The sequence below is a fragment of the Danio rerio genome, chromosome 21, assembly GCF_049306965.1.
Source record: "Danio rerio strain Tuebingen ecotype United States chromosome 21, GRCz12tu, whole genome shotgun sequence".
NCBI lineage: Eukaryota > Metazoa > Chordata > Actinopteri > Cypriniformes > Danionidae > Danio > Danio rerio.
Window position 1 is genome coordinate 48,525,100 of NC_133196.1, and position 25,290 is coordinate 48,550,389.

The window sequence follows — 25,290 nt, forward strand, 5'->3', positions numbered from 1 at the left end:
TTCAAGACCCTATTTGCAACTTTTGGGGATATAATGCTGCCAAATCCCAGAGCTGGGATTTCTGCAAAAGCCGTATTCAATTGTGTGACAGGTTTCACTAATCCACTTGGACTTACATTAGTTCTCTCCTCTGCTCTGTCTGCTTTTTTGTTGTTGTTGTTGTTGTTGTTTTACGCAGTTTTCTCACTTCAGCTCATTTTCCTTCTTGCACACATGCATGAAACTGCCCACAGTCTGATGACAACCTGCTGTAACGGTAGACAATATGACTTCAATATTATATCATAGTATGTGCATGCCTTTCAGAAAGGCCTTCGTGTAAAAAATACTGGCAAGAAATTAAATGTTAAAATAAAACACTGCTCTCTGAATTAATCCAATAAATAAATGATTAAAAAAAAATTGTACGAAAGACAGAAGATGTAAGAAATTAAATACCCATAATAGGCTAGTTTGATTGGACATTTATTGTAGTTTTGGGCTAATTTGATTGGATAGTTGAGCTAGTTTGGGCTGGTTTGATTGGTCATTTGTGCTAATTTGACCGGCGATCTAGTTTTGGGCTAATTTGATTGGTCATTTGGGTTAGTTTGATTGGCCATTTGGGGCTAGTTGATTGGTCAGTTGGGCTAGTTTTGGGTTAGTTTGATTGGCCATTTGGGTTAGTTTTTTTTCCCTTTGGGTTAATTTTGTTTTAATTTGATTGCCTATGGGGCCAGTTTATTTATTTATTTATTTTTTGCCCATTTGGGTTAGTTTGGCCATTTGGGGTAGTTGGATTGGCCATTGGGGCTTGCTTAATTGGCCATTTTGATTAGTTTTGGGTTTGTTTTATAGCCCTCTTAGGCTAGTTTGATTGACATTTATGCTAGTTTTGGGCTATTTTAATTGGAAAATGGGCTAGTTTGACTGAATATATGAGATAGTTTGATTGAACATTTGGGCTAGTTTGAGGTAAGTTTGACCATTTTGGCTACTTTGATTGGACATTTATGCTTGTTTTGGTCTAGTTTGATTGGAATAGTTGGGGTAGTTTAATTGTCCATTTGGGTTACTTTTGGGTTTGTTTGATTGCCCATATAGGCTAGTTTGATTGGACATTTATGCTAGTGTGGGATATTCTGATTGGACAGCTGGGCTAGTTTGACTGGATATTTGGGATAGTTTGAACACTTGGGCTAGTTTGCTTGGCCATTTGGGGCTAGTTTATTGGACCGTTGGGCAAGTTTTGGGTTAGTTTATTGGCCATTTGGGCTAGTTTAATTGGCCATTTGGGTTAGTTTTGGGTTTGTTTGATTGCTCATTTAGGCCAGTTTGATTGACATTTATGCCACTTTTGGGCTATTTTGATTATACAATTGAGCTAGTTTGATTGCCCATTTAGGCTAGATTTGGGCTAGTTTGACTGGATATTTGAGATAGTTTGAGGCAAGTTTGAGTGACCATTTTGGCTAGTTTGATTGGACATTTGTGCTAGTTTTGGTCTAGTTTAATTTGTACAGTTGGGCTAGCTTTGAGTTGGTTTTATTGGCCATTTGGGCTATTTTGATTGGCCCTTAGGGAATGATTAATTGGCCATTTGGGTTAGTTTGATCACCCAATTTGGGCTAGTTTGATTGGTCATTTGTGCTAGTTTTGGACTAATTTGATTGGCCATTGTAGTAGTTATGGTAGTTTAAGTTACAGGTTTTTAATATTCCTCCAAATAACTTTAGTTGTGTTCAGCAGAAAAACAAAACAAAAAAAAAACAAAAAACAAAATAGGTTTGTAACAAATGAAGGTTGAGTAAATGATGGCAGACATGTCATTTTTGTTTGGGGTGAAGTATCTCTTTAATTGAAGAATCAAGATTATATATTCTGTGTTAAAATGAACCAAAGCATTTAAACTTAAAACAAGATTATTACTTAAATCAGGATCACACATACATGCACTAAAGATTCAGTGTGACTGAGTTTTAAATAGACAAACTTAAATTAGTGATTACAGCTAAAATGAAGTATTAACACACAATGCTGTGTTTTCTTCCGTCACAGGGCTGTAACCGGTCACAGAGAACCCATTCCCGATGACAGCAAAGACAACATCACCATCTTCACCCGGATCTTAGATCGCTTGCTGGACGGTTACGACAACAGATTGCGTCCCGGGCTTGGAGGTATGATTTACACTGCCTTCCTCTGTGTCCTCATGCTTTCATATCGACACTTCTCGAACACGTCTCACACCTCTGAGAACCATAACAGATTGTGCTTTTGGAGCAGTGAAATTACTCATCTTTTCTCGCCACTGTAATGTTTATCAATAGCAAAATCTGTCTGAAATCGCAGAGCAGCACTCTCCGGAGATCACTTACAAAACCTTATGCTTCATATGTTATAGATCTGGGGTGAAAATAAATAAGAAGTCATGACCGCTGCTGTGATGGTGCGTCAGGCTTGCAAAGTCTGTGTTTTTCCCTTGGTACTAGGCTATGTTTGACCACTTGCTGCAAGTGTCTTTTATTTTAATGTTTGTGGGTTAAAGGTGCAGTGTGTAGGGTTAACCTAGTGGTTGAAATAGGTATTGATGTCCGAATTCTTAATAATGTATTTATTTATTTTTTTCCCAACCAGCACACATACATAAAGGTTGCCAGATCGATTAGCCATTTGGGCTAGTTTAGGTGGGCATTTGGGATAGTTTCGGCCCGCTTTGATTTCCCATTTAGGCCAGTTTGCTTGGCCATTTGGTCTAGTTTAATTAGTCATTTGGGACAGTTTTGGGCTAGTTTGATTTCCCATTTGGGCTAGTTTGTTTGACCATTTGGGCTAGAAATTTTGGCCATTTGGGTTAGTTTTGAGCTAGATTGATTGCCCATTTGGGCTAGTTTAACGGATATTTGGGCTTTTTTGGACTGGTGTCATAGGTCATTTGGGCTAATTTGATTAGTAATTTACGCTAATTTGATTAGCCATTTGGGCTAGTTTAATTAGCCATTTGGGCTAGTTTTGGGATAGTTTGATTTGCCATTTGGACTAGTTTAAATAGCCATTTGGGCTAGTTTGATTGGCCATTTGGACTAGTTTAATTAGCAATTTGGGCTAGTTTTGGGCTAGTTTGATTGGCCATTTTGGTTAGTTTGATTTTGCCATTTGGGCTAGTTTGATTGGCCATTTGGGTTAGTTTAGTTAGCAATTCGGGCTAATATAATGGCCCATTTGGGCTAGTTTTTGGGCTCACCTGAATTCCTATTTGTACTAGTTTGACTGGCCATTTGGGCTAGTTTAATTGGCAATTTAAGCTAGTTTTGGGCTAGTTTGACTGGACATTTTGGCTAGTTTTGGGACAGATTTGGGCTAGTTTGACTGATATTTAGGATAGTTTAATTAAACATTTGGGCAAGTTTGAGGCAAGTTTGATTGACCATTTTGGCTGGTTTTATTAGACATTTGGGCTAGTTTTAAGCTAACTTGATTGGCCATTTGAGATAATTTGATTAGCAATTTAGGCTAGTTTTGATTGACCATTTGGGATAGTTTTGGGTTAGTTTGATCGGCCGTTCGGGCTAGTTTGACTGGACATTTGGGCTAGATTTGGGCTAGTTTGACTGAATATTTGGGATGTTTTGATTGAACATTTGGGCTAGTTTGAGGCTAGCTTGATTGGAAATTTGAGCTTGTTTTGGGCTAACCTGGTTGGTTGTTTGGGCTAATTTTATTAGTAATTTGGGCTAATTTAATTGGCCATTTGGAATTTGATTTGATTTGCCATTTGGGCTTAGTTATTTGGGCTACTATGATTAGTCATTTGGGCTAGTTTGATTGGACAACTGGGCTAGATTTGGGCTAGTTTGACTGGGCATTCGGAAAAGTTTGATTGAACACTCGGGCTAGTTTGAGGCAAGTTAAGTTTGAATGACTATTTTGTCTAGTTTGATTGGACATTTCAGCTAGTTTTAGGCTAGCGTGATTAGCTGTTTGAGCTAGTTTTGATTACCTATTGTGTTGGTTTTGTTGTAAACACCTAACAACCCTGCGGTGCACCCACAGATTGGGCTCACAAACAGGAGCCAGCATGCCTGACGATTGAGCCTTACATTTTAAACCACTCTCTAATGTTTATGTTTGTAATGTTTATAATATTTGCTAATTAAAAACCACCTCATGTGGATCTTTGTAACTGAATATGCATATCATTTTGGAGGCTGATACTGAACTAGAGGTTTCATTTTTGGTTGTGTCGACACAGATCGAGACAGCCTTCAAGACTGAACCTAAATATTCTGTTTTTTTTTTTTTTTCCAAATACAATGAGGTGTAATTGGGTAAACTGGTTGTGCGGCTGGTTATAGAGACCAAAACAAAGACATTCCAACACGTAGCACACATTTTTAAAAGAGAATAATTGACTTGAGCGTTGTTTTTTACGTTAACAAATGTTTACTTAGCATGTTTCCTAAATATCTGCATTCATATTATGGTATTTTTATGCTTTGGATTTGTCAAAAACCTACACACAGCACCTTTCAAGTTTTGACATGTTGTATTAATTGTATTTATATGGTTGCGTTTAATTATGTTAATCTACCAAATTTATATTCCACCAATGATTAAAAGCTGTGCTAGGATGATAAAAAGAGTAGGGAAGGAGAGATGACAGAATCTGTGTGCAGCTGTTTTTGTTTCTATGGTAACAGTTTACCAGGACCCTCCAGGATTGTAGCTAAATAATAACTAGAAAAAAGTGTACGTACAGTATTCTAGAGAAGAAAGACGGTGGATTACAATTTGATTAGGAATATTTGAAATGCTTATTTTGGATTTTTCCTTCACCCCCATTACATTTTAAACTGGATGGCACATGACAGTCACATGAGAGACACCCTGCCAGCTATGCTGTCAATCTTATAGTCCCCCAGAAGTGCTTTGAAATGTGCATTTTTATTTGATGTTTGACATACTTTCAACTGAAACATGAAGACAGAGTGGGATGTAGAGAAGTCCCCCCTCCTTTAAAAAATGAAATAAAATAAAAAACAGCCAACTGCATTTGGTTTAGATCACAGCTCTCAACATCAGACTAAAAACAGCCACAGTGTCTGACTGGCCATTTCTATTCTGTAAAACACAGCTTCCTGTGCAATTTAAATGGGCCCAATATGTTTTGTGTACCATGCCAATTTGTGAATATGATCTGGGTCTGTCCGGGCTGAACCATGTACCTGCATACTGTGGGGGTTCCTTTGACATTAGCGTGAAACCAGACTTAAGCCACATCTAAGGAAATCATATTTGCTGAATCTGTATCCCATATATAGTACTGTTCACCAAATAAAAACTGGCCCTGTGTGTAATAGATTTCATTTTGAATCTCATAGTTCCCTGTGTATTGACTGTGTGTGTGTGTGTGTGTGTGTTTGTGTGTGTGTGTGTGTGTGTGTGTGTGTGTGTGTGTGTGTGTGTGTGTGTGGGCAATTATTTTCCACCTAGGGGCTAGCAATGGATAGGTGCAGTGCACAGCATGTTTCAAAATAACCAATAAGAAGATTAACACAGTGTTGTTTGCTGTTTATTTTTATTTTTATATATTTGCGAGTGTTTTGGTGAATCCTTGAATCCAAACTCTCTTTGACAAGTAAAAAAAAAAAAGCAAATTTCAGCATCCAAAATAGTGATTAGAAAAACTTGAGAGGGATTGAGGGATTTTCAAAAAATTGGCCATATGCATTTGTTTGATTAGACATTTGGGCTAGGTTGATAGGACAATTGGGCTTTTTTAATTGCCCACTTGGGCTAGTTTTGGGCTAGTTTGACTGGACATTTATGTTAGTTTTGGGCTAGTTTGATTGCCCATTTGGGCTAGTTTAAATGTCCATTTGTGCAAGTTTAAATGGTCATGTGGGCTAGTTTTGGGATAGTTTAATTGGCTATTTGGGCTAGTTGTATTAAAAATTGGGCTAGTTTGACTGCCTTTTGGGCTAGTTGTGGGATAGTTTGACTGGACATTTGGGCTAGTTGGATTGGATAATTGGGCTAGTTTGATTGCCTATTTGGGCTAGTTTTGGGCTAGTTTGACTGGACCTTTGGGCTAGTTGGATTGGATAATTGGGCTAGTTTTACTGCCTATTTGTGCTAGTTTTGGGCTAGTTTGACTGAACGTGGGTTAGTTTTGGGGTAGGTTGGATTGGTCATTTGGGCTAGTTTTGGGCTAGTTTGATTTGCCATTTGGGCTAGTTTAAATGGTTATGTGGGCTAGTATTAAGCTAGTTTAAATGACCACAAGGGCTAGTTGGATTTGAAGATTAGGATAGTTTGATTGACCATTTGGGCTAGTTTTGGGCTAGTTTGACTGGACATTCAGGCTAGTTTTGGGCTAGTTTGATTGTCCAGTTGGTGTAGTTTGATTGGACACTTGGGTTAGTTTCATTGTCATTTTGGGCTAGTTTGATTATCTATTTGCACTAATTTGATAAACCATTTGGGCTAGTTTAATTGTTAATTTGGGCTAGTTTGTCCATTTGTGCAAGTTTGATTGGCCGTTTGGGCTAGTTTGATAGTTCATTTGTGCTAATTTGATAAGCCATTTGGGCTTCTGGGACGGAGTAAATTTGAGCTAGTTTGAGTGTCCATTTGGGCTTGTTTGATTGGTCATTTAAGCTAGTTTTGGCATAGATTAACTGGCCATTTAGGCTTGTTTGATAGGCTCTTTGGTCTAGTCTGATTGGCAATTTGTGCCAATTTGATTGGACATTTGCACTAATTTTGGGCTAGTTTGATTGGACATATGGGCTAATTTTGGGCTAGTTTGATTGGCCATTTGGGCTGATATGATTGGACATTTGGGCTAATTTTGACTGGCCTTAGTGTTGGTTTTGTTGTGAAAACCTGACAACCCTGCGGTGCACCCACAGATTGCTGTCTTTAGTCATCATGAAGCTGATTGGTTCCCCTTATCATGTTGGGTTTAGAGCATTGACATTAAATGCTGGCTCCTGAGCATTGATGTAGTCTAGCACATTAACTACTGTAGTGTATGAGTATACATTAGTGTCCTAATGACATCTACAGAAATGTTGCACAGAAGCCCATCAGACCGTCTCCCTCTGTGCGCGTTTTCTCTTCTCCACAGAGGTCTCACAGAGAGAATCCCCAGTGACCTCTGAAAGTACAGAGCCTAAATTGTGCGCCCAGCGGTGGGCAGTCACAAATCAAGTTGTATGTTTATTTTTTTTTGATTAATGAGCGAAGTCACATTGGCGCACCGAGAGCGATGTGTGGTGGAGCTGGACGCTTTCCATCGCCTCTGCTGCCGGAGTCCTGCTGTCTCCAGCGTTTTGGCTGCTCTCCAGTCACCTCTCTCTAGCTCTATCAAATCTGCCCATTTCCACCCTTCTTTACATAGATGCTGATGTGTATTACAGCACTCATCAGATCAAAGTTGATAACTGGAACATGATGACTTACTTTAGCTGACATGAGGCGGTTAAATGCCAACAGCTCACTATACTTTTTTTAGTGACCATATCTGCTTTATTACAATTTTATAATTGATATTATTATGAGTAATAGTAGTATGTGCCTACTGGAACACATGTACATAACCTCTTTTCACCTTCACCCTGAAACACCTACTGCTTACTGTGGCGCTGTTGCTGAAAGTCTTTACATTAAACTCCTCAACAACACAATCATTCATCCAAGTGTTCTTTCAAAGCAGGCACTATCTTGGAATTTGATGATGTAGCTAATAATCAAACATAATGGCAGAACTACAAACCCAACATATTAAGCAAGCCTTTTCCATTGGGAAAATTGATTCCCTTTTCATTCTTACATGTGCTTTATAATTGCATATGCATGCACAAACAGCTAGAATGCAGGCTAAGGAAACAAAGTATGCTGAAAACAGTGGTGTAGCGGAATTGGTTGACTCTCTGGTACTTGAAAAGTCATTGATTTCAGAAAAGATGGAAGTATGCAAAAAAAAAAAGGTAGTAATAAAACATACAAACATGAGAAAAAACACTATGAGGGTTACAGCGATATATTTTGTGATCATCTGTAGCACAACCTCTTAGCATTCCAAATTGTTTCTATTGAGTATGTAACTTATGTGGGTGAGGACAGATATCCTGACACCATTGGAAACACCTCCAGCCTGACAGTGTTGTGTTTAATTAAAGCAATTCTACAGGGACACACTAAGGTAAAATGAGCGAATGAGAGTCACCAGTGACATAGAAAGACATCTTTGTAATTGCATCCTCAATTCTACCGCTAAATAAATAAAAAAAATCAGTGTACATGTATCTGAGACAGTCCTTTTAATGGGAACTCATTGCATCATGAGCTGCCCCAATACACCATTGTGCAAAATGCAACCCAGGCTCATTCTGAAAACACACCACTATACACATTTCTGCTGATCACGAAATACATTCCAGAAGTTTTGATTTCGTGAATCCACCAAATGCCACTCTGCATGCTTTTTGAGATCTCAAGTTTCTCTCACAAGTGCCATTCATGCTTCTTCTACTCGTGTAAATCCACTAGAGACTGCTGTCGACTGACCGACTGACTGAACGAATGACTGACTGACTGATCGACTAACCCACCCTCCTCCTTCCCTAAACCCGAACGACATGTTTTAAAAAGTAATCTAAAATTATTAAAGCCCTCGTCTGATTTTTACCACATTTTCAACCTGTTATTTTTTTGTTTATTTCATTTTTTTTGGCTTCTGTTTTTGTCTCTCTGAAACCGTTCTTTGCCGAACTCAAATCCCGGCATCATAGTCAGCCCCTCTCTGCGTCTCGAGTCCGCTGACGTAAACGGCTAGCTAACTGGACAAACAGTGGGAAAGCTGTGCAGATGGTAATTGCGAAAAGGAATGGCATCATGGTACCCCATAGCGTTCATTTTAACAGATGAAATGCAGCCAAACGTACTTCTTATTACATAATTCGCAATCTCCAGAAACTTCCGTAGGGCTACATTTTCAGAATGAGCTTGTGTTGGCAAAATGACTAACCAACAAAAGCTAATGAACGAAGGGTAACTTTTTTAATGTCCATTTGACTGAAGAGACTGTACTTCAATTTCTAAAAACAGGGCTTCCCACACTTCAGCAGTGGTGTTGATCATGGACAGGATGGATATCCATAGGAGAAATGCTGCCTTCTAAAACATGAAACATGGCAGGTCTAGCAAGACAGCCTTTTCAGGGCTACTAGAAAGAAATGAGCACACAATGTTGTGGTATGACACCCGCTAAGGGGGCTTGCCCTGAAACCCCTCAACATCTCAGTGGTAGGGCTGATTTTAACTGTTTTGACGCCATGAAATGACCTACTGGCAGGAAACCAACAACCTTCTTGACTGGGGGACTGATTGAAAAGACAGCGCCTGGTCTTTGTAGTAGGACCAAACAGCCCAAAACAACCTCTTTTGCCCCTAGTGAACTACAAGGAGTGGGTGGACGCCATACTTCAGTAGTGATGTTGTGCAGAAAAATGGATGAAGAATCTACTGGAAACTCACAGAGAACGTGACAAGTTTAATTCCATCAAGCTAAAGATACGTTCTCTGCCAAGGGGGAACACCATCAGATCTTTGACTGCTTCGAGAACTTCCTCTAAACTTCATGTTTTGGCTCATTTGGAAACACAACTGAAACCGTACCTGATTGTCACCCAACATAATAGAGGAAAGAACAGCTGTTTTAGGTATGGAAGGCAAGGTCTGTGGTGCCTTTAGCATCCACAGGAGTTAATCAATTGCCCTCGTTTGTCTTATTGAGCAGAGTAGCTTGTTACGGATGGAAAAATGCCATGGACTAGTTTGATTGTCCATTTGGAAAGATTTGATTGGCCAAGTAGGCTAGTTTAGGCCTAGTTTGATTGGACATTTAGACTAGTTTGATTGGCCATTAGGCTTGTTTGATTGGCCATTTGGGCTAGTTTGGGGCTAATCTGATTGGAGATTAGGCTAGTTTGATTGGCCATTTAAGCTAGTTTTGGGCTAGTTGTATTGTCCAGTTGAGCTAGTTTGATTGGACAAGTTTTGACATTTGTGCTAGTTAGATTAGCTAGCCAATTGAACTATTTTGATTGCCTAGGCTTGGGATAGGTTGATTGGCCATTAGACTTGATTGATCAGCCATTTGGGCTAGTTTTGGGCTAGTTTGGTTGTCCATTAGGCTTGTTTGATTGGCCATTTGGGCTAGTTTGGGGCTAATCTGATTGGAGATTAGGCTAGTTTGATTGGCCATTTAAGCTAGTTTTGGGCTAGTTGTATTGTCCAGTTGAGCTAGTTTGATTGGACAAGTTTTGACATTTGTGCTAGTTAGATTAGCTAGCCAATTGAACTATTTTGATTGCCTAGGCTTGGGATAGGTTGATTGGCCATTAGACTTGATTGATCAGCCATTTGGGCTAGTTTTGGGCTAGTTTGGTTGTCCATTAGGCTTGTTTGATTGGCCATTTGGGCTAGTTTGGGGCTAATCTGATTGAAGATTAGGCTGGTTTGATTGGCCGTTTAAACTAGTTTTGAACTAGTCTGATCAACCATTTTGGGCTAGTTTGGTGGGGCATGTGGACTAGTTTTGGGCTAGTTGTATTGTCCATTTGAGCTAGCTTGATTGCTAGTTAGATTAGCTAGCCAATTGAACTTTTTTAATTGCCTAGTCTTGGGATAGGTTGATTGGCCATTAGGCTTGTTTGATTAGCCACTTGGGCTAGTTTTGGTCTAGTCTAATTGGCCATTTGAGCTAACTTTGGGCTAGTTTGATTGGACATTTGGACTAGTTGTTGGCTAGTTTGATTCGCCCTTTGAGCTAGTTTTAAGCTAGTATAATTGGGCTAGTTTGAAAGTCCTGACATATGGTCAAGTAGGGTTACCCATGCTCAAAATTCGTGCACAGTACACAGCACTTACACAATTTGAACACACCTGGAGCAGTGTGCAGTCATTGTTGCGGTAGTTGGGGGATCCATGCTTTCCTCAGGGTTCATCAGACTGGTATTTAAGACTGGTAAGAGTGTTGGTTATTCTACAAGGACTCAAACCTGCAACCTTTCAATCACAATTCCAACTCCCTAACTACTAGACCACGGCTACCCAGAACACTAACTTAGGTTGGTTATAAGACCTTAGCAACTTCAAGCTGACAGAAAGCACTCAAGTTTGTGGGTGTTGTTGAATAGTGTTTGGACAACTTTGATGAATGGTTTTGATCCACTTCAAATGTTGACTTGTTTAACACAATACACTTTTTATGATTCCTCTGTGTAAAATAAACTTAATTTGCCTACCTTGTATGCTAACACACCAGTTAAGTCCCCAAGTCAACAGAGTTCAGGACTGTGTGTGTTTCTTTCTCACTCTGTGTGAAAACATCCCAACCTCCAACTCCTCAGAGCAGACTGAAAAACACTCCAGAGCAAACCTCCGGGTCTGGCATGAGATCATTGCTTGCTAACACAACGAGATCTGCTTGCATGCAGTTGAGGAAACGCCAATCTGCTCCAGCTATAAAGCTGCCACCAATCTAGCATACAAACCCCAATGACAGTAATCCAAACCTGAGGCCCAAACCAGGGGGTGCAGCCACCCGGTTTTCTTTGTTCAAGGAGAAAGGCGTGTGTGGATCGCAAACATTCTACATGTGGATTCGCAAATTCATTCATCCAAACTGCAAACAAATACACCAAAATGTACCAAATTTTATGCTAGTAACACCAAGGATTCAAAAATATCAAATATTTTCAATTAAAATATCAAAAAACTGCATTGCATAATTTTGGATTTACCAACTTTACATTTAACTTTTTATTAATTTAAATTATGAGCACCAAACAGATGTTAGTATTCCCGGAGACACGACTGTGACATTTTTGTGGGTTCAATGACACAACACAGAAAGTGTGCTGAATTGTTGCCTTTACATGTCTATGAATTCATGTTCTCTGGGCCCTATCATACACCCGGTGCAATGTGGCGCAAGGCGTGGCGCAATAGTCTTTTGGTAGTTTCAGCTTGGCACAAGAGTGGTTTTGAGGTGTTGCGCTACGCTGTTTAAATAGCAAATGCATTAGCGCTCATTTGTGCAGCCATAGACGTTCTGGTCTAAAAAGGACGCGTTCTGAGGCGGACCGCTGGCGCCATGCTATTTTGAGAAACTATAATAGATTTTTCATTAGACCAAAACTAACCCGGTCTAAACTCCAGCGCAGAGTTGCACCTCGCTTACACACTGCTTAATACACACAAGAGAGCAATAGGCAAATATCTTTACATATGAAAAAATGTAAATATTAAGGATATATAGGATATAATAAGAATAGATATAGGATATAAATATAAAGGATTAAAATATTACAAAACATATTATTTTCTAGCCTACATAAATATGAAAAATCACTGCTTTTATGTCTTCTTCATCTCTGGAGGCTTTTTCAGTTCATTCATAACAATTTGATTTTGTATAATGTTATTATTATTAGCAGTATTATTTATTATATCCATATTTATATTTGTTTTATTAAAAACAAGCTTAGATTTGTCCACCTGTCAAGTTTTAGACCATATGGGGCGCAGCATGTGTTTTAGGATATAACTCAGGTTTTTGAGCACATTTTGTTATTATTGTTCATTTATTCGTTTGCTGGAAATTAGAACTGAATTTAGAAATAGTTTTGAAATGAATATTTGCGCTTAACAAACAAAAGTATTTATTTATAGACTAATTGATGTCTGTGCGTAAAGGTTTCCCTATCCAAGAGTGAATGTGAAAGTGATCCATTATCTCTCATTCTCACGCAGTAGATGCTCTGTTTAACAGTTTTCTGTTAATAAACTGTTAACTGTTTGCTTGTGAAATGCTCATTTTTTTCCACTTAGACTTACTTTACGTCATGTTAATAGCAAATGCACTCTTGGCGTGACGCAGCTGGGTCTTAAAGGGAATGGGAGATGAGACTCTGATTGGTTTATTCTCAAAACACACCTATAACTCATTAATAAAATAAACTCAACCCTTTTAGACCATGCGCCACGGCGCAAAGCAGATTTCCCGTCCTTAAATTAGCAAAAACGCGTCCTGACACGCCCTGAAAGCGTTTGCGCCCTGCGTTTTGCGCTTTGCGCATGGACCGTCAAAATAGAGCCCTCTGTGTTTATTTAATATGTCTCTTATATAATACTTATTTTTGTTCTTATACCCATTCTGTTTTTGTCCAAGCAGAAAGTGTGACTGAGGTGAGGACAAACATCTACGTGACAAGCTTCGGACCAGTATCAGACACCGATATGGTATGTGTATTCTTACTATTGCTTTATTTTAAAAGTGGTCCCAATTTTCATATTTACTTGTGTCTTTCCACACATGGTAAATGGATTTGTGTGTGTACAGGTTCACCAACTTCGAATGTCATCACTCAGTTGAATGGGCGTTATCAGTGGTTATCGGCTGTTATCATCCATCCACATGGCTAATCAGCTAAACAAACAGAGAAGACTCCAGATCCAGATCTGTTTTTACATTACTGTGACGGCTGGGTTTAGGGTTGGAGTGTGGGTTGATGTTAATAAAATACAATTAATAGGAAATTTAATTAATAATCTAAATAATTATTGTGGTTAATCAGCTAAGCTAATAGAAAGGCTCCAGATCCAGATCTGTTTTTACATTACGGTGATGGCTGGGTTTAGGGTTGGGGTAGCCGTTAATAAAACACAGTTATTGGGTAATTTAATAAATAATATAAATAATTATTACTTCCGGCCACAGCCATATGTGATCTATAGCTGATTAACCATGTGGATGAATGATAACTGCCTTCTGAGCCTACTAGTAGGCGTAGAAGACCCCTACTGGTCTATATATATATATATATCAGCTGAGAACCACTGATAGCGCCCATTCAATCGACTGATAACATTTGAATCAACTGACAGGTTTATATGGTTTACATGGACACAAAGTTGTATAATGGCATGGATATGACCTATTAATACTTATTCATAGATATATACACTAGATATCGCATAGGGACCCTGAGCATGCGTCAATAGCGCCGCCACATTGGTACAGTGCTCCCAGGACAAATGCCATTCAACCGCACTAGTCAAGACAGTGTTATTACGTGAAGATGCGGGACTTTAGCGCTGTCTACGGGTGTAGTAACGAGCAAACAAAGAAAACAAAGCACATAGGCAGAACATTTCATAGGTAATATTACGTTTTTTCTGTTTTTGTATGTTCTGAACTTTTGTGCTAATCAGGTAACGTTATTGATGATAACAGTCACTGCATTCACCATACAGCAAAGCAGCTCCAACTCGCACTAAACACTCGGCTTATGCTAGTTTTGTTGAAAAAAAATCAGCAAACAATGCAAAAGAAATATGACAGCGAGATGCTGCACTGCCAGAAACTTGTATTATTGTTGGCTAACGTTAGTGAAAGTGTCGTTCGGGGGATTCATTCACAAAACGAATCGCTCCCTCCGTCAGTATGAGGAGTGAAAGCAGGAGAGGAGCTGTGTTTCAGGATCAAATTTAACAAGGAGGGTGAATAGTACATTTCTGTACACACAAACACAAGCTTTTTGTCAGGAATGCCCGTGCGATCACTGATCCATCAATGTAGAAAAGTGATGTAAAATTATAATTTTCGTAATTAGAAAAAAAAATGCATACTAACATCCAGGAAAACTCCCGATCATAGATATATGTGTATATGTGTTTATCTCTGGCTTTGGATGGCCACAGTCCTCCACTGTACCTTGGTCCCGCATTCATTTCAAAGGAGCGCTACCCTGTAGCAAGATGGCGGCGCTATTGACGCATTCCGTCCAATAGACAACAATAGGCCAGGCGATATCTAATGTATATATCTATGAGACTTATTAAGGAGGTTTACAGAAACTCAACTCAACTAATGTTTAGAAATCATACTTACTTCATCATATGAACTGTATAATTTGCCACAGGTTTCCTTTGAGGGTTGGATTTAGGGGAAAGGCCATATAATATGCATATTTTTTTATATATCAAATACATTATGTCTATGAATTGTTCTCAAAAACAATGTACAGTATACAGATATTTGTGTTTATTACATATTATGCTTCAACTAAGTATGGTTGCACGTAGAACACTGCAAACTGTTAGCAGACAAATTCATGCAAGGAAAATGAGATGTTTTCATTGCCGCTGGATTTAATTTAGAAAGATTTGTTGTCAAACGTTCCACAGAGGAAGACGTAGCATCCTCCTTTATTTCCCTTTGTCCCAGTGAGTGTGTGAAACCGTGTTCCTTTATGGGCCTCATTGAAGAGAGAAGATAATTGGTTGCGAGGCTGCGCAGAGAAATGCATGCGTCTTAATCATACACACAATTGGCTCGGGTGTGCACGATGAATCACCACAGCGGTGCGGCAACACTTTGTATTTTGCGTGAGGCATCATTTTCTAATGGTGAGGGAGAAAACATCACAATCTGTCACATTATGCAGAGCATGAAACAATACTCAAAATTAGACCGCAACAATCACGATGGTTAATTTTAGCACAATTAACCTATAACGTGTATGCACAAGCAGTCCATTTTTAAATAGGACTTAGTAATTGTTTTACTTCAGAAAGTAGGACTGGTGCTCGGAAAGTCTACTTACTGTGAAGTTACATAATATCCATTGCATACAGAGGACATTGGGGATGTTTATAACAGGATCTAAGTTACAGTATAGTATAAGTGATCAACATTGACAACTTTTCAAGATGAGACACAGAATCATATATGCATCCTAAGTTCATTCATTCATTTTCTTGTTGGCTTAGTCCCGCTATTAATCCGGGGTTGCCACAGCGCAATGAACTGCCAACTTATCCAGCAAGTTTTTATGCAGCAGATGCCCTTCCAGCTGCAACCCATCTCTGGGAAACATCCACACACATTCACACACACACTCATACAATACGGACAATTTAGCCTACCCAATTCACCTGTACCGCATGTCTTTGGACTGTGGGACAAACAGGAGCACTCGGAGGAAACCCATGTGAAGGCAGGGAGAACATGCAAACTCCACACAGAAACACCAACTGAGCCAAGGTTTGAACCAGCGACTTTCTTGCTGTGAGGCGACAGCACTACCTACTGCGCCACTGCCTCGCCGCAACCTAAGTTATATACAGGATATATTGTGGTGTTACCAGCCCAGAATTTGACTGGGAAGAACTCTTAAAAGCCCACTAGCTTGCTCTAACTGATAAAGGGCACTCATTATCTTTGATCTGTGCCTTGAAATGAGAATATCGCATCCTGCAAGAGAGCCCTTCATGTTCTTATGATTCATCTTCAACTTGCTATCTGTGGTGTGAAGATTTAATAAGAAGACAGAGGCACAACCAGTGCAGCATGTTTTGGTTCCTGCATTGTGTTGCTGTGGCAGTTAGAATGTGATGCACTTTTTACCTGATCATTTTATCTGGAGGTGTTCGCGCTCCTGCTGACGGAATCAGAGGTGTAGTATTGACATCATCATTGGCTTCATTTATGGAGCCGCTACCGACAGTTTTCCCATTGGATTTCCCCAACAAATTTGGCATCATCAGCATGGTCAATTGCAACAGTGCTGTCGCTTTAGAGACATTTGAGCAAGCAAAACAAAAAGAAAGTTATTAAATGTTTTAAAAGTAGTCTTCCTTCGAGTCTTGTTATATTGTCTTATAATAATAATAAAAATAAAAAAAAAGATTATTTAGTTTTACTATGGGTGATGCAGTGGCACAGTAGGTAGTGCTGTCACCTCACAGCAAGAAGGTTGCTAGTTCGAGCCTCTACTGGGTCAGTTGGCTTTTCTGTGTGGAGTTTGCATGTTCTCCCTGCATTTGCGTGGGTTTCCTCCGGGTGCTCCGGTTTCCCCCACAGTCCAAAGACATTCAGTACAGGTGAATTGAGTAGGCTAAATTGTCCATAGTGTACGTGCGTGAATGAGTGTGTGTGGATGTTTCCCAGAGATGGGTTGCGGCTGGAAGGGCTTCTGCTGTGTAAAAACATGCTGGATAAGTTGGCGGTTATTCCGCTGTGGCGACCACGGATTAATAAAGGGACTAAGCCAAAAAGAGAATGAATGAACGAATATTTATATATATAATGAATATTATTATTTTTTTATTTTTTTTATTTATTTTATTTTATTTTTTACATATTTGAACCAAAAGTCTCAAGCTCAATATATTTCAGGTTTCATTTTAAAAGTGACTGTTTTATGTATAATATATTAGAGTTTTAATATACTTGAGTGCAGGAAAGTTCAGGTTCTATGAATGAATAAATCAATGAATCTATCAAGTCGACCAACCCACCTGTCAAACAACCCAACAACCAGCCAACCAACAATTGAGCCTAAATTTCAACTAATAAATATTAGTCTACAACTGTACTTGTATAATAATGCATTATGAGTACTGCAGTTGATCAATCGATCAGTCAACCAATCAATCAATCAATCAATCAATCAATCAATCAATCAATCAATCAATCAATCAATCAATCAATCGATCTAAAAACAACCAATCAACCAACCAACCAGCCAGCCAGCCAACCAACCACCCGATCAATCAGACAACAATTAATCAATCAATCACAAAATTAATCAAAAACAATCAATCCCTAATATGAACTACTAAATATTAATCTACATCAGAACATGTATAATAATGCAATATGAACACTGCAGTAGGCCAATTAATCAATGAATATATCAATTAATAAATCAGTCAGTCAGTCAGTCAACTAACCAATCAGCTTATAATCAATCAATCAATCAATCAATCAATCAATCAATCAATCAATCAATCAATCAATCAATCAATCAAACAATCACAAATATCAACTCTACATCTGAACATATATAAGAATGCATTATGAATACTGGATTAGATCAATCAATCAATCAATCAGTCAGTCAGTCAGTCAGTCAGTCAGTCAGTCAGTCAGTCATTCAGCCAACCAGGCAAGTAACCAACCAATCAACCAGTCAGTCAGACAACCTACCAACCAACCAAGCAACCAACCAAGCAAGCAAACGACCAATCAGTCCTAAATATCAACTCTACATCTGACCATGTGTAATAACGCATTATAAATTTCGCAGTTGGCAACTGGTCCCACAGTTCTCATACGGTGGAATCGTGACATATTTTTATACAACTGGTGTACATTCTCCTCTCTGACTGTTATGCCATCATCATTTTCATTGTGCTGAGAATAACAGTCCACAATAAGTGATTTGTTGTCTCTATGTGGCGTCTCATCAGCCCCCCATGATTTCAAGTCATCGAGTTTGCATATGGGAACATCAGTGCCGAGTCTAACAACATCACAAAAATGGAGGATTCACACAAACTGGTGGAAAATACAGGCTCTATGACGAGATCCTGTGAGTACTGAGAATCATAGAGAAACACGGGTGCTGGCCGACAGACCATACATCCGATGATAGCAGTGCTAAATGATGCCTCCGGAGGAATCATTTAAAAACCAAATGCCACACCGTGATGTTCAGTTTTCAGCGTGGCCTGGCAATGTCAAATCATACCTTGAGAAAAATTGGGGAGTGTTATGGGAGTTATATTTTTAGTGCCCCTCGTTAACTGCAATTATGTCCCACACAAAACTGGAAAGAATTATTCAGTTCAATTCTTTTTTATTCCTTTGCCGCTTTTACAATGTAGATTGTGTCAAAGCAGCTTAACATATAAGTAGTAAATTAGTAAATGGAATCTGTATCAGTCCAGTTTTCAGAGTTCAGAGAAGTTTAGTTGAGTTCAGTTCAGTGTGGCTTCATTTACACTGCTGAAAGTCCAAACACTGAAGAGCAAATCCATCGATGCGTAGCTCCACAAGTTCGAACCAAGCAAGCCAGTGGCATCAGTGACGAGGAGCAAACTTTACCAATTGACAGAAGTGAAGTAAAAAAACCTTGAGAGAAACCAGGCTCAGTTAGGCGCGACCATTTCTGCTCTGGCCAAACTTGTGCAAAGCTACAGTCTAAGCGCCGGAGGCTGGAAAACGCTGGATGTCCATTGTGGAGAAGCTGCAGGTGTGAGTAGGTCACCGGCAGTTGTTCAGGCTGATCCACGGAATCAATGTGGAGACTCATCTGCCACTTGCGTCCACTCCTCCACGACCACCAAAACATCTGCTCAGGATACGGCCTGGTCCAGGACTGTGGAGACCTTGGGATAATGAAAAAAAGACTTGCATAAGCGTAAATGTCTACAGTCTGGGTGACGGAGGCAAAAATACTTGATGTTCATTGTGGAGAATCTGCAGGTGTAGGTCACCGGCAGTTGTTCAGGCTGATCAATGGTATCAATGTGGAGACTCGTCTGTAACTGGGGTCTTTCAGGAATCTCATGCTCGCCACTCCTCCACAACCACCAAATAATCTTCTCAGGATAGAGCCTGGTCCAGGATTATGGAGACCTTGGGATAATGAAAAACAGACTAGCATAACCGTAGATGGCTATAGTCTAGGTGCCGAAGGCTGGAGAATGCTGGACTTCCATTGTGGAGAAGCTGCAGGTGTGAGTAGGTCACTGGCGGTTGTTCAGGCTGATCCACGGGATAAATGTGGAGACACGTTTGTCACTGGGGTCTTTCAGGAATCTCATGCTCGCCACTCCTCCACAACCACCAAATCATCTTCTCAGGATACAGCCTGGTCCAGGATTATGGAGACCTTGGGATAATGAAAAACAGACTAGCATAACTGTAGATGGCTATAGTCTAGGAGCCGGAGGCTGGAGAACGCTGGACTTCCATAGTGGAGAAACTGCAGGTCTGAGTAGGTCACTGGCGATTGTTCAGGTTGATCCACTGGATCAATGTGGAGACTCGTCTGTCACTGGGGTCTTTCAGGAATCAGTCTCATGCTCTTCACTCATCCACGACCACCACATCATCTGCCTTGGACACAGCCTGGTCCAGGATTATGGAGAGCTTGGGATAATGAAAAAAGACAAGCATAAGCGTAGATACTGTGACCGATCTCTTACACCTTAATCTACCCATAAACCTGCCCATACCAACAAAACCTGTCCCTAACCCTACCTGTATCTCAGCTAAACAGCCCAATAAGTCTTCTGCAATAGAATGCAAACACAATAAGTATATTGTCCCTAATTTTTGATGTAACTACTTACTTGCCAGCCACTAGCTCTTTGTAACTTTCACATGGTCGCCCACTGAAGCTAAGCAGGGCTACGCCTGGTCAGTACCTGAATGGGAGACCACATGAGAAAGCTAGGTTTCTGCCGGAAGTGGTGTTAATGAGATCAGCAACGGCACTCAACCTGAGTTCTGTGTGGGTCCTAATGCCCCAGTATATTGATGCGGACTCTATACTGCTCAGTGAGCGCTGACTTTTGGATGAGAATGTAAACCGAGGTCCCGACTCTCCTTAGAAATTAGTCTCTGTCCATCATGGCCTCCTAACCTTCCCCATATCATAATTGGCTTCATCACTCTGTCTCTTGTCCATCAATCAGCTGGTGTGTGGTGTTCAGTCTGGTGCAATATGGCTGCCATCATATCATCCAGGTGGATGCTGCACACTCATGATGGATGAGGAGATTCCCTCCAAAAATGTGTAAAGCGCTTTGAGTGTCTAGAAAAGTGCTATATTAATGTAAGGAATTATTAATTTAACTACTTAATGTGACTTAGAATGAGATACCCAATATTCAAACTAACTTAGACTTGTATTGGTATCTATATTTTGTATTATTAATAATAATAATAATAATAATTCTTTACATTTATGTAGAGCTTTTCTGGGCACTCAAAGCGCTTTACACAATAGAGGGAATCTCCTCATCCACCACCAGTGTGCAGCATCCACCTGGATGACGTGACGGCAGCCATTTTGCGCCAGAACGCACACCACACACCAGCTGATTGGTGGAGTGGAGACAGTGATGAAGCCAATTGGAATATGGGGATGGTTAGGAGGCCATGATGGACAGAGACCAGTGGGCAGATTTGGTCAGGATGCCGGGGTTAAACCCCTACTCTTTTTCGAAGGACATCCTGGGATTTTTAACGACCACAGAGAGTCGGGACCTTGGTTTAACGTCTCATCCGAAAGACGGCGCTCACTGAGCAGTATAGCGCCCCCGTCACTATATTGGGGCATTAGGACCCACACAGACCGCAGGTTGGGCGCCCCCTGCTGGCCTCACTAACACCACTTACGGCAGCAACCTAGCTTTCCCATGTGGTCTCCCATCCAGGTACTGACCAGGCACAGCCCTGCTTAGCTTCAGTGGGCGACCATGTGAGAGTTGCAGAGAGCTAGCTGCCGGCAAGTGATCCCAATTCTATTTTTTTTTTACCTCTTCCTCTTGGCCCTTGAAACAGAGTGTGAAGCATGACCATAAGCATGAACAACGTTATGAATGTATTAAAACATGCTGGTTTATTATAAAAAAAGCCCAAAAACATGTACATTTGTGCATCTTCTGACTCACAAGTGCAGCCATGTTGCTGTTGTAGCTGGTGAATTTTCTCATTTTCTAGTGTAGTTGTCAGTTTTAAGGGCTATCTAGCTCTTAAATTTAAAGCCCAATGCCTTTAAGATAAAGAGTGTTGGGACAGGGGTAAGGGGAAGGGCCAGGGAGTAGAATTAGGATTGGGCCTAAATCTTGGCTATCTATTTTTTTTTTTATGATGATACTAAAATAGTGTTTGCATTTGTGCAAGCAGTTTGTAAATCCGAACAGAAGACTAGTAAGTCTCTGTGTGACTGTTCCAGCACTGGCTCCATTTACCAGGTCATTACTCTCACTGCAGGTGAAGTCCTCTCAGATGAGCCCACCAGATCATTTTCCTCTTGGTCAAATGTTCTAGCAGCTTGGTGTTTTTATCTAAATTATATACTCTCCAGGTCTGATGTGACCTGTATGCGATATAAAAGCACACTTGTCCAATTTGTAGTGTACAGCATGTCCTAACTACAGGCGCCGGGGTGCTGCAACACATCTTTTTCATGTCAAAATAAGTTTTTGCCTTAACCATCCTGGACACAGATATACAACATTTCTACTTTAGAAGCATTTTCTACTTTTCTACAATTTTGAGGCAAATTAACAGCATAGACTACTATGAAAATGACCACCTCAAGTACTGGTTATGTCCTTTATTTTGTGTTAAATGTTCCCAATGTGAATTTAAACACCATTTCACTTGACATTTATTACCATATGACTTACGGCAAACTGAAAGTCACCCAGCCAATGTACTTTTAGTTAAGTTAAATAGGACAAATATGTATTAAAGGGCACCTATGATGAAAATCATCTTTTGTAAGCTGTTCGGGCAGAACTGTGTGTAGTATAGTGTGTCCACAGTTGTATTGTCATATCCAAATCCCTCCCATTTTGAGGCCCACCACAACGTGATGTAAAAATGGGGTTTCCGCACCCACCGAATTGATTGACAGCTGCGTATTAACATGTCTCCATAGTAATGCGTATAATCATATCAACAAGACAGGACGTGCACAAAGCAACTGGGTGTAAAAGGTCTGTTGAGCACTCTGTGATCATCACTTATCATTAAATAAGATCTAGAATGAGTTTTACAAGTTCAACATGTTTTAATCAGTGCATGTTTGAATTAAATTACAGCATTTTTACCCTCTTTACTTTATCACTTCAGCGTGTGTGTATGTTTATGTGTGTGTGTGTGTCTGTGAGCATGAACTTTGTAACAACATTGTGTGTGACTCATCATTGCAGAAAGGCTTGAATTACATCCAAATACATCAAATAATCATTGGGAAAGTTCTTACTGTAGTATTTCTGACAAACGTTACATGAGATCTGCTTCATGTCTGTCACTGTGCTGTTTATCCAACGCAGCCGAGGCAGAGATTGAGGCACACTCTGACAGGCACATGGGAACGGTGGGCGGGGAGAACTAGTATTAAAGGCACAGGCAACAAAAGCAGCTACAGTGTGTTCCAAGCAGAAAATTTGTTGTTTTGAGCTGAAACTTTACAGACACACGTAAACAATCTTAAATCTTGAAAAAGAGGTAAAATAGGTGTCCTTTAATTAGATTATAACCCTGGTTATTTAAATGAATGGCTGGTATTTAAATGTTCCTCTTTGTGTTGTGTCGTATTTGGTGCAGACAGCAAAATTACTTGTTGCTGGAATGGTGGTGAGTAATGTGTAGTTAGGACACAATGTCAGTCACATTTTATCCTGTCTACACATGAGGTCAAAGTACAGGTGGTTCCTGTAATCCTATGTTCTGCATCATCTTTTCATATTCCCACACAAGCTCCTTCTAACATGTGTGCTTGTGATTTCAGTCCGTCTAGGTCTTCCTGCAATATAGATCTACTTCTTTCCTATGCAGTTGGACTCATTAGTCTAGCAAAGCACTTCTCTGTGGTATGAAGCATAATGCACAGCATCAGCATGGCCACCATCTATTTATGCACGATATGCGCCTCTTTTGACATTCAAAATAAAATCCCATTGCTGCCTTCAGTCTAAACATGCATTTCTGGAAATGACTCAGCAGTTTTAGGGTTTGGTAATTGTGTGCCTTAAAGAATTTCTTTGAAAGATTAAGCTTGATGGAATCCTTATATCACATGCCATATCAGAAACATTATAATCTTTGAAGCTACATATGCATGATGTGAGTGGCATGGTGGCTCAGTGGTTAGCACTGTCACCCCACAGCAAGAAAGTTGCTGGTTCGAGTCCCGGCTAGGTCAGTTGGCTTTTCTGTGTGGAGTTTGCATGTTCTCCGTGTGTTGGCGTGGGTTTCCTTCGGGTGCTCCGGTTTCCCCCACAGTGCGCTATAGGTGAATTGAATAAACTGAATTGGCTGTAGTGTATGTGTGTGTGTGAATGAGTGTGTATGGGTGTTTCCCAGTACTAGGTTGCAGCTGGAAGGGCATCAGCTGTGTTAAACGAATACTGGAAAAGTTGGCGGTTTATTCCACTGTGGTGACCTCTGAATAGAGACTAAGCCGAAGGAAAACGAATGAATGAGATATGAATGAGATATATTTAGGCTAGAACAAACTAGCAAGAAACTGTTTGCTCAACCCAGAACCTTCCAGCAAAGTTAATACTTTTCCCCTTGTATTCCTTATTTTTATTTTTTTTTATTTTAAGTAGTTCAAGTCCCCAGTTTGCATATTGGGAGCTGTTTCAACAACTTGTGCAAATGTCAGATTCGCCTCAGATAACATTATCTGTTGTCAGGCTTTGTAGCAAATCTCTCTTATGATCCTGTTCATGCTTATCCAGATTTGTCACAGGCTCGTTGTTCACATCACTTTGTAGGGATTTGGCACCAGAGTGGGTCACAGAATATTTTATACTCATGTTCTGACTTTGCCAGTCTGGATGCTCTTGTTATATTGCCTTGTGACTGTATCATAGCATCTGTTTGCCTTTTTTTGGATTGCGTGGGTGGTCTTGCAATTAATACCGGAACCTGTGTTTGCTGATGCATGGCGTTAGTTTATTAAATCCGCAGATTTCATTTTTGTTTGATGATGTGTGTGGTTAATACAGCAGTATGTGTGGGAACACCAGTACAACTATGCCCAGGGATTAATCTTATAATGTCAACAGAGATACTATGTAGACCAGTCTTGGGATTTCAAGTATTATTAAGCTAACATTGCATCAATTTCACAAATTAATATTAAAGTAATGAGCTTGTATATAGAAATGAGAAAGAAATTGAATACAAATCATATATGGTATGCTAGCACATAACTAGTTTTGTTTTCCTAGCTGTTTGCTTGAAGTAAATGATGTGTGTTTAATATAATAATGCCTCAGAGAGAGGGACATTTTGATCAAGAAGTTCATTTGACAGAAGATTTATATCTTTACATTACTTTTTTCTTATTATTTTAGTATTGATTTGGTACTGCAGTACCAGTCGTGACATCCCTGGTCAATGATATGGCTCCTCGTCGAAAGTACCTCATTTTAATCATGTTTGTCAGAAGCACTATTGATTTCGTTGTGTGAAAATAAGGACAAAAATATTGATGGCATCTATAAGTTATGTTCTTGTCACTGACGAACATTTGATGAATGCATTATATGTTGTCTAAAAGACTCAGTAACATGTGCCAGTTTATAACTGGCTCTGCTGTGGATCCGTTTTCATCTTTGTTTTCTCACTTCACCAGCTATACTGTGGTGAAGTTGTGTTCTGTGATACTTTGAGTATTGATGTGTGTTTTTTCA

The 25,290-nt window shown here is 39.8% G+C and overlaps 1 protein-coding gene across 4 annotated transcripts in view; it reads left to right on the forward strand.

The window, feature by feature from the left end:
- The window catches only part of gabra3 (gamma-aminobutyric acid type A receptor subunit alpha3), a 315,734-nt gene that overhangs the window by 113,080 nt on the left and 177,364 nt on the right, over window positions 1-25,290 (forward strand). For 2 of the 4 annotated variants that reach the window (XM_073935538.1, XM_073935540.1), the window contains exons 3-4: window positions 2,038-2,159; window positions 13,223-13,293. In XM_073935538.1, the coding sequence (XP_073791639.1) occupies window positions 2,038-2,159; window positions 13,223-13,293 (193 nt within the window). The remainder of the gene's footprint in view (window positions 1-2,037; window positions 2,160-13,222; window positions 13,294-25,290) is intronic. The other 2 variants (XM_073935539.1, XM_073935541.1) reach the window with 1 other exon arrangement.